At 39.7% G+C, this 10265-nt stretch overlaps 1 protein-coding gene across 1 annotated transcript in view; it reads left to right on the top strand.

The window, feature by feature from the left end:
* The first annotated feature begins 9976 nt into the window (after positions 1-9976).
* SLC22A16 (solute carrier family 22 member 16) overlaps positions 9977-10265 on the top strand; it is a 64418-nt gene continuing 64129 nt past the window's right edge. Inside the window, exon 1 of the mRNA XM_072643039.1 lies at positions 9977-10134. Coding sequence (XP_072499140.1) covers positions 10082-10134 — 53 coding nt within the window. The 5' untranslated portion in view covers positions 9977-10081. The remainder of the gene's footprint in view (positions 10135-10265) is intronic.

The raw sequence follows: 10265 nt of genomic DNA, 5'->3' as shown, positions 1-10265 counted from the left end.
ATACAGTGTACGTTAGAAACCTACAGTGGATATGATACAGGGAGCTATGAGATTATATTAGTGACAACATTTCTGGCAAGGAACTAAAAAAGCTCATTTATCTTTCTCTGCCCTTTCTGTCCTATAGATGTCATTTTTAACGTTGGGTTCAGTTATCATCACTCTGCATACTCTCCAATCTATGTACCTGCCCCTAATTTCCCTCCTAAACTTCATTCTTATATTACCAACTATTTACTGGGTCTCTCCACTTGGATATCAGGAGGCATGTCAAATTCAACATGTACAAAAAGAACATAATATATTTTCCCCAAAACACATCCTTTCTCCAATCTTCCCTATTTCTTTTTATGATACCACCATCCTTCCTTTTACTCACCCAGGTTCACAACCTTGAAGTTGTCTTCTTCTTCACTCTTCACATCCAATTCCTGTCAATTTTACTTCCATATTGTCCCTGGAATCTGTCCCTGCCTCTCTTTTCAGATAGCCTCTACCACTGCAATGGTCTCCAAATTGGTCTTTCAGCCTCCAGGGTCTCCTATAGCCAATCTGTCCTCCATATTCCTGACCATGTTGCACCCTCCTCCCATACATATACTCACAAAGCTTCAATATCTCTCTATTGTCTCTAGGATGAAACACAAATTCCTCACTACAGCATTTAAAGTCCTCCCCAATCTGGAGTCCACCTACCTTTCCAATTATTTCATATTACTCAACTTCTTCAACTGTTCCAGTTGAAACTTACTTGCTACCATTTCCCCTTAGGAAACATTCCACCTCTGACTTCGGTACCTTTGTACAAGTGACCCTCCCCATGCCCCATATCTGAAATGTGTATCCTCCTTACCTCTGCTTCCTAGAATGCTTAATTTCCTGTAATGCTGTGGTGCTAGCTTCTTTATCAAGCTCTTTCTTATCCCCTAGTAGTTAGCACTCTCTCACTCTTCAAATTAGTTTGTATTCCTTTGTGTAATAGGTATTTGGCACTTACTCACTTGTGTATATATTATATTATTGGATCCTGCCTCTGCTTTTCACCCTTGCATATGATAGACTGCTAATAATTGTTTGTTGAAGTGAAAGGAGGCCATTAGAAAAAGTTCAGTGAGAAGATGATATTTGATGGGGCTTTGAAGTAAAGATGGGATGCCAATAGATCAGGCATGTAAAACCAGCAGCCCACAGGCCATAAGGGACCCAGGGGCACTCCATAGGATTTTGGGCAGCCCGTGAAAAATGTAGAGGATGTTTTCCTTTATGTTTTTTGTGGGCTTCCCAAAATTCTTTGGTGGGCTGCCGGTTGTGCAGGCCTGAAAGAGATGAAACTTTGGTTCAAGGAGAAATCAGTTTTGTTGTCCTATGGTGATTTAGAGTTGTAGAATCACAGAATTTGAGAGTTGGAAGGGACATTGGTGGCCATCTAGTCTGACCCATACATGAAATGAATTCCCACTCTAATATTTTCAACAAATGGTTGTTCAGTCTGCTTGAAGACCTCCAAGGAGAAGGAGCCCACCATCTCTTTGGGGAAAGCCATTTCATTTTTGGACAGCTTTCACTGTTAGGACATTCTTCTTAAAATCAATCCTAAATTTACCTTTTTGCAACTTCTATCCATTACTCCTGCATCTGCCCTTTGGAGCAAAATAGAACAAATCTAGTACTTTTGAATTATAAACCTTTAAATATTTGACCACAGTTCTCATGTCCCTTATAAATTTTCTTTTCCCCATGCTACAAATGGCCAGTTACTCCAGCTAAGTTTTATATGTTCTGAAATCACGGCCCGTCAGCAACTTGGTTGTCTTTTTTCTGGACATTATGCAACTTATCAATGTCCTTAAACCATGCTGTTTATGAACTGAACACAATAGTACAAATGAGGTCTGATGAGGGTAAAGTTCACTGAAACTATCACCTCCCCATTCCTGGAAGCTATGTCCTTAATTCAGCCCAAGGTCACATCACATTGTTACAAATGCCACACCATATCACTAATTCATATTAAACTTGCACTTTACTAAATCCCCCAGATCTTTTGCAGAATATTTCCTCTCTATCTATACCTCTTCCATATTATATTTGTGGAGTTCATTTTCTTTGGTATCCAAGGGTAAGATTTTAAATTTACACCTATTGGGTTTCACCTTTTAGATTCAGCCTCTAGTCTTTCAAATCCTTTTGGATCCTTACTGTCATCCATTGTGTTAGCTATACCTCCCAACTTTGTGTTATCTGCAAATACGATATACCATTTGTGCCTTATCCAAGACATTAATAAAAGTGTTAACATGGCACAGTACCAAATATGGATCTCTGGGATACTCCACTGGAGACCTCTTGCCATGTTGACAACAAACTATTAAAACTTTTCTTTGAGTCTGGTCATCCAACAGTTCATGTGATTGTATTATTGTTTAATTTATATCCTTCTATCTTTTGCACAAGAATAATATGAAATATTTTATCAAAAGCTTTGCTAAACTCTAATTAAATTTTTAGCATTCCTCTCATCTACTACTTTAGTAATCTTGCAAAAAATGAAATAAAGTTAGTCTGACATGATCTTTTATTGATGGGGTCATGCTGGCTCTTTGTAATCACTTTCCTTTCTAGATATTTGCCAATCATCTCTTTGATGATCCAGGCTAGAATTTTTCCAAGAGTCCAGGTCAAATCACTGGCATATAGAAACTTCATTCTCTTCCATTTCTTGAAAATCAGAAAATTTGCCCTTCTCCAGTCTTGTGATACCTCCTTCATTTTCTGCAGTGTTTTAAATATCCTGACTTAGTGGTTCAGCTATCACATTTGCCAGTTCTTTTAAGATCTGAGATGCAGTTCTTGACCAGGTGACAAATTCATCAAGGGTAGCTCCTTCTCCCTTACTGTCTCAATTCTCTGTTAGTCATTTTTGTTCTGTTATTTTCATTTTAAAGACCATTCACTTTTGAACAAAATAAGTTTTGAGCAGCTCTACTTTCTTTTTACTGTCAATTATGTTTGCTTCACCCACTCCCAAGTGAACATCCAACCCTTCTTTAATCTTCCATTTCCTTCCATTATAAGTAAAAACACCCTTGAATTGGGGATTATCTTTAGGTTCTCTAATCAGCCTCTGCACATTCTGAGATTTAGTATTCTCACACTCTTTTTATAGGACCATACCACAGTCTTATTCATTTTCTACTACCTGGCCTTGCTTCCAACTTTTTTCTATTTCCTTCTTAAATCTGAATTGGTTGGTGAGTATCCTGTTCATCCTGTACATTTGTCTCTTCAGACAAATCCCATTTTTCCGCTTCCTTAGAACTACTTGCCTTTGTGTCTTCTGAATTTTATTCCTGAACATCTCTCGTCCCTCCTGAACTGAATCCCCCCTAAAACATTTTAGTCTTTGTCATCCTATCTTTCCTTTGAACACACTGACATCTCCTTTCACTAGATCTAGGGTGCATATCAGATTATATCCACTTCTCCTGTCCATTTCTATCATCACTTCTTCACCAGGTCCCTCTCAATTCAGTGCCAGCTCTGTGAGTGACAGTAAGATCCAGAAGAGAACCAACCTTATTGGTTTCTTCACCTTTTGAAAGATAAAATTTTCAGTAAGACAGATGAAGAAATCATTCACTGCAAGGGGACGGAGCCAAGATGATGAAGTAACAGCGCAAACTTTCTGGAGTCCTGCCCCCAAGCCCAGTCAAATACCTGTAAAAGATGGCTCTAAACAAAATCTGGAGCTGCAGAACCCACAGAATGACAGAGTGAAGCAAATCTTCAGCCCAAGACAGCCTGGAAAGTTGCCAGGAAGTGTCTATCATGCCAGACTAGGGGCAGGGTGCAGTCCAGGGTGGACCACACCAGCACAGACAGGATCTAAGCAGACCTTGAGGAGACTGAATCTGTCACACCTGTGGCAGTTTACAGACTTCAGGGCCCCAAAATGCCAATGACAAATTAGAAGGTCAGTGGAAAAAGATCTGTGGGACCAGTATGGGAGAGTGGAGTGGTCCACTCCCAGCCCCAGGGCAACTGAGGGAGAACGGAGTGAAGGAAAGCACAGCAGTCCCAGAAGCAGCAGGGGCAGCTGCAGCCATTGCTTCTGGAACTCTAGGCCCACAGATTGTGGGGGAATTGAGCAGCTGATAGTACAACCCCCCCCCCCCCCCCACTGGAGCAGAGATCTACCTTAACAAAGAGCTCAGAAGTCAAGTAAATGGCTGGGGAAATGAGCAAAAACCAAAAAAAGAATCAGACTATAGAATCTTACTTGGGTGACAGGAAAGGCCAAAGCATGCAAACAGAAGATAACAAAGTCAAAGCTCCTCCATCCAAAGCCTCCAAGAAAAATATGAGTGAGTCTCAGGCCATGTAAGAGCTCACAAAAGATTTTGAAAATCAAGTAAGAGAAGTAGAGCAAAAATTGGGAAGAGAAATGAGAGTGATGCAAGAAAATCATAAAAACAAGTCAACTGCTTGCCAAAGGAGAACCCATAAATGCTGAAGAAAAAAACACTGTGAAAAATAGACTAACCCAAATTACAAAAGAGATCCAAAAAACCAATGAAGAGAAGAATGCCCTAAAAAACTGAATTGGCCAGATGGAAATGGAAGTCCAAAAGCTCACTGAAGAAAATAATTCCTTAAAGATTAGAATGGAGCAGATGGAAGCTAATGACTTTATGAAAAATCAAAAAATTATAAAACAAAACCAAAGGAATGAAAAAATGACAGACAATGTGAAATATCTCATTGGAAAAACAACTGACCTGATTTAAAATAGATCCAGGAGAGACAATTTAAAAATTATGGGACTATATGAAAACCATGATAAAAAAAAAGCCTAGACATCATCTTTCAAGAAATTATCAAGGAAAATTGCCCTTATATTCTAGAATCAGAGGGTAAAATAAATATTAAAAAAATCTACTGATCACCTCCTGAAAGAGATCCCAAAAGGAAAACTCCTAGGAATATTATAACCAAATTTCAGAGCTCCCAAGTCAAGGAGAAAATATTGCAAGCAGTAAGAAATAAATAATTCAAGTATTGTGGAAATACAATCAGGATAACACAAGATCTAGCAACTTCTACATTAAGGGATCACAGGGCTTGGAATATGATATTCCAGAAGTCAAAGGAGCTAGGATTAAAACCAAGAATCATCTACCCAACAAAACTGAGTATAATATTTCAAGAAAAAAGATGGTCATTTAATGAAATAGAGGACTTTCAAACATTCTTGATGAAAAGACCAGAGCTGAATGGAAAATTTGACTTTCAAACACAAGAATCAAGGGAAGAATGAAGAGGTAAACAGGAAAGAGAAATTATAAGGGACTTAATAAAGTTGAACTGTTTACATGACATTACATTACATTTCCTACATGGAAAGATATTGATAACTCTTGAGATTTTTTTCAGTATTAGGGCATTTGGAGGGATTATATACATATTGACAGAGGGCACAGGGTGAATTGAATAGGAAGGGAATGATGTCTAAAAAAAATATAATTAAAGGATGAGAGAGGAATTATTTGGGAGGAGAAAGGGAAAAATAGAATGGAGCAAATTATCTTTCACATAAAAGAGGCAAGAAAAAGCTTTTTCATTGGAAGGAAAGAAAGGGGAGGTGAGAAGGAAAAAGTGAAGCTTACTTTCATCACATTTGACTTAAGGAGGGAATTACATGCACACTCAATTTCCTATAAAAAATATATTTTACACTCGAGGAAAGTAGGGGAGAAGGGGATAAGTAGGGTTGGGGGGATGATAGAAGGGAGGACAAATGGGAGGAAGGTGTAGGTAGAAGTAAATACTTTTGAGGAGGGATAGAGCCAAAAGAGAGAACAGAATAAATGGGGGGCTGGATAGGATGGAAGGAAATATAGTTAGTTTTTACAACATGACTTTTATGGAAATCTTTTGCATAACTACACATGTATAACATATATTGAATTGCTTACCTTCTCAGTGGGGATGGGTGGGAAGGGAGGAAGGGAGAGAAGTTGGAACTCAAAGTTTTAGAAACAAATGTTAAAAATTATTTGTACATGCAAGTGGGAAATGAGATACACAGGCAATGGGGTATAAAAATCTATCTTGTCCTCCAAGAAAATAGAGGGGATGGAGATAAGAGAAGGGAGGGGTGACAGAAGGGAGGGCATATTGGGGGAATGGGTAATCAGGATGCACACTGTCTTGTGGTGGGCAGAGGGGAGAGAAGGGGAGAAAATTTGGAACTCAAAATCTTGTGGAAATGAATGTTGAAAACTAAAAATAAATAAATTAGAATTTAAAAAATAAAAATAAAAAAAAAGAAACCATTAGCTGCTCTGTTTTTGGCAGAGGAGAAAGAGCTTCAGCAAATATGCTGATAATTGAAGTCCTCCATAACTAACATATCATCTTCTGTTCCAGATTTGTGATACTTTCCATATTCTTCATCTATTTCTTCTATCTAGAGGTTCTGTAGCAGGCTCCAATGACAAAATTCCTTCTGTTTCTCCTTCTTTAACTTTCACCCAAACACCCTCCTTTCATGCTTTCCTACTCTGGTTACTGAATTTCCTCACATCAGTATGTCTCTTTACTATAAAATCATCCATTCCCCCTCCTTCTCTTCCCCCCTCCCCCAACTTGCCTTTTCTTAAGACATATCCATCGAGAGATGTGATCAAGTTATAAGATTCACCTCAGCAACTCTCAGCAATACCTAGGAGAGTAAATTTGCCCTCCTTGCATTAGGACTTTTGTTTCTTCTGTTTGTTGCCTAAACTTTGAGCCTTTGTTTATAGATTCTTGATGCTATGGGTTGTAACATTGGCTCTTTTCTTGAATTTTATCTCCTCTTGGCCTTCCACTTGCTTGTCTTCTTTCTTTGAGGCTATAGTACCTAACTCCAGGAGTATATACGTGCAGCCCTCTCCTTTAACCATCTTTTTTAGTTCAAAGCCCTTTTAATTAAACATAGAAGACATCTGGTATATACATTTTGAAAAACTTTAAAAAAATATTATCAAGAACTTATTTTCTCTCCCTCTCACCTGCTTTCCTCCCTGACGCCACCATTGGAAAAGCAAAAGTAAAACAAGAAAGAACTTGTGACAAATATATATAGTCAAATGAAATAATTTGCCACATTGTATGTCTCATTCTGCCTTTTGAGTCTATTGCAGCTGTGACTCTGAGGCCACAGGTGGCCCTCTAGGTCCTTAGGTGTGGCCCTTGGACTGAATCCAAACTTCACAGAATACTATAATTGTAATTGGTCACTGCAGTGATCAGAGTTCTTAAGTCTTTCAAAGCTTTTGGTCATTACACTTGTAATTTGAATTGAGGTTATTATAGAAATTATTCTAGGTTTGCTCACTTCACTGTGTTTTCAGTTCATGCAAATCTTCCTAGATTTCTCTGAAATCATCTTTCATCACTTCTTTTTTTTTTTTGTGAGGGAGTTGGGGTTAAGTGACTTGCTCCGAGTCACACAACTAGTAAGTGTCAAGTGTCTGAGACTCCTTGATTTTTTCATCATTTCTTAAAGCACAATAATATTACATTATATCAATACACCACAATTTGTCCAGCCATTCTCCCAATGATGGGCATCTTCTTAGTTTCCATTTTTTTGGCCTCCACAAAAAGAGCTGCTATAAATATTTTTGTCCATAGGGATCCTTTTATTCTTTCTTTGATCTCTTTGAAGTATAAGCATAGTAGTAGTATTTTTTGAAAATTTAATTTAATTTTTTTCAATTAAAAATATTTTTTCTTTTCCTCCCACCTCCCCCACCTATTGGAAGAAAGAAAAGAAAAACATCTCTTGTGACAGATATGAATAGTCAGACAAAACATGTGGTCATGCCCATATAATAGATATGTTAGTCTACTCTTTAGATTCTATTCATCACCTCTCTTTCAGGAAGAAGGGAGTATGTTTTTGCATGGATCCCCTGAAATTGTGATTGGTCATTTTGTTGATCTGGGTTCTTAAGCCCTTCAAAGTTCTTTGTCTTGAGAGTGTTGTTACTGTTTAAATTATTTCCTTGGTTCTGCTTATTTCATTCTGCATCATTTCATACATGTCTTTCCAGTTTTATCTGAAAACCTCCCTTCCATCATTTCTTATGGCAAAACAATATGTGATTACATTCTTATGACTCCTTAATTTCCATTTCTTTGCCACCACAAAAAGGTGCCATAAACATTTTTGTATATATGGATTCTTTTCCTCTTTCTTTCACCTTTTTGGGGATATAGACTTAATAGCGCTATTGCTGATTCAAAAGGAATGCACAATTTAGTGCCTTTTAGGTCATAGTTGCAAATTGTTTTCTAGAATGACTGGACCATTTTTTATAGATCCAATAATAGCAATGCATTAAGGTGCTTGTTCTCCCTTAGTTCCTTCAACATTTGTGAGTTTCCCTTTTTTTGGGGGGGGGGCATCTTTGTCAATCTGAGTAGCTTTAATTTGCAATTCTATTATGATGATGATGAGGCAATTGGGGTTAAGTGACTTGCCCAGCATGCCCAGCTAGGCTGGATTTGAACTCAGTACTCCTGACTCCAGGGTCTTTGCTCTATCCACTGCACCACTTAGCTGTCTCTGCTTAGATTCTTCCTTTTAGAATCGCCTGTTCATGTTTGAACCATTTATTAATTGGGAATTGGGTCTTAGTCTTATAAATTTGAATCAGTTTCTTATGCAACTTGGAATTAGAACATTTATCAGAAAAACTTGCTGCAAAAAATTTTTCCAGTTAACTTTTTCCCTTTTAACTTTAACTTCATTGATTTTATTTTTACCAGAACTTGTTGGTTTTACACAATCACAATTGCCCAGAAAATACATTCCTAGCTGTCCTCCATCTCTGTCCAGGAGTTTGCTAACACAGTGTTGTAAGCCATGATCCAGAAATCCAAATATCATTCTCAGGCACCACCTTCTTAGCAAGCTGTTCACATCCCAAAATAATTTTTGTCTTCAGCATCCCTGGCCTTTAATAATCAACAGTGAGGAGAAGTCTGTTCCCCTGTGGTCTTCAGTTTCTTGCCCAACACTTTTTCATCATTGGCAACTCGTTTTAGGTTCCTTCTGCCGGAGTCATTTGTATTCACGGGGATCACTCAAAATGGGATATTGTCATCTCTTTTGCTAAGAACTGAGGTGTTCTCTGCTGGGTCTTGGATGCATGCCCCAGGAAGATAGCAGACCTCCTTTATCAGGCCAACAAACAGTCTCTTCATTTCTCCCGAGCAGTGAATCACTATTACCCTCCTCTTTCTTCTGTACTTCACTGGAAGTTTGGAAACACTTTACATATATTATCTCATTTGGTCCTCTTGATAATCCTGTGCAACAGGTGCTTTTACTCCCATTTTACTGCTGCTGGGAGAGGTTAGGTGACTTGCCCCCGTGTCACATAGCTAGTGTATGTCTGAGGCTGAATTTGAACTGAGGTCATGCTCTAAGTCCAGCATTGTAATTTATTGCGTCCCCTACCTGCGGGCCAGTGCGGGGAGGGTGTGGGGGGTGCAACTGGGGGAGACAGAGAGGCGCTAGAGAGGACAGCAGGAAGGCCACAGAAAATAGGCCACACAAAGCAAGGGGAAAACAAAGGACAGTTGGGTAGGCGGGAGCGGCAGCCAGAAATACTAGAAGGGAGAACCCTCGCCCCAAGCCAGCTTGTGCAACCCTGGCTTTCCAGGTGCAAAAGAATGATAAAGTCACGCCCCCTCCCCCTCTCACCACAGAGACAGACAGACACAGACACACACACAGACACACACACACACACAGTCACGTAGCTTCGGGCTTCGGGCACTAGGGAGGGGGGAAGGGTGCGATCCCAGAGCGTGGCGAGCAGACCCGGTGCCTGCCGGTCATTAGGTATGCATGCCCAAGGGCTTATGCTCGGAGCGGAGAGGGAGGTTTGGGGGTGGTCTCTAAGGGCGACGCCCTAGACTGGGCTGGGCTGGGCGGGATAAGGAGGGAAGGCGGGCCGACCAGAGCTCTCGAAGCTGCTCGCCTTTGGGGAGCTCACTCTCTGGGAGCCGGCAACCAGGCAAGATGAGTTCCCGCAACTTCGAGGAGATCTTCTACCAAGTCGGACACTTTGGCAGGTACAGGGGTTGGGGCGGTAGGTTTCTACCTTGGCACCGAAATCCTCTCCCCCGATGGAGCTACCTCTCCTTTCCCACTAACTTCTTTTCTCTCTTGGGAAAGGGGGAAAGAAAAGAGAGAGAGACCTGTC

This window comes from Notamacropus eugenii, chromosome 2, assembly GCF_028372415.1.
Source record: "Notamacropus eugenii isolate mMacEug1 chromosome 2, mMacEug1.pri_v2, whole genome shotgun sequence".
In the NCBI taxonomy this organism is placed as follows: Eukaryota; Metazoa; Chordata; class Mammalia; order Diprotodontia; family Macropodidae; genus Notamacropus; species Notamacropus eugenii.
The sequence above is the reverse complement of the archived record's forward strand: the minus strand, read 5'-3'. Positions and strand labels throughout refer to the sequence as shown.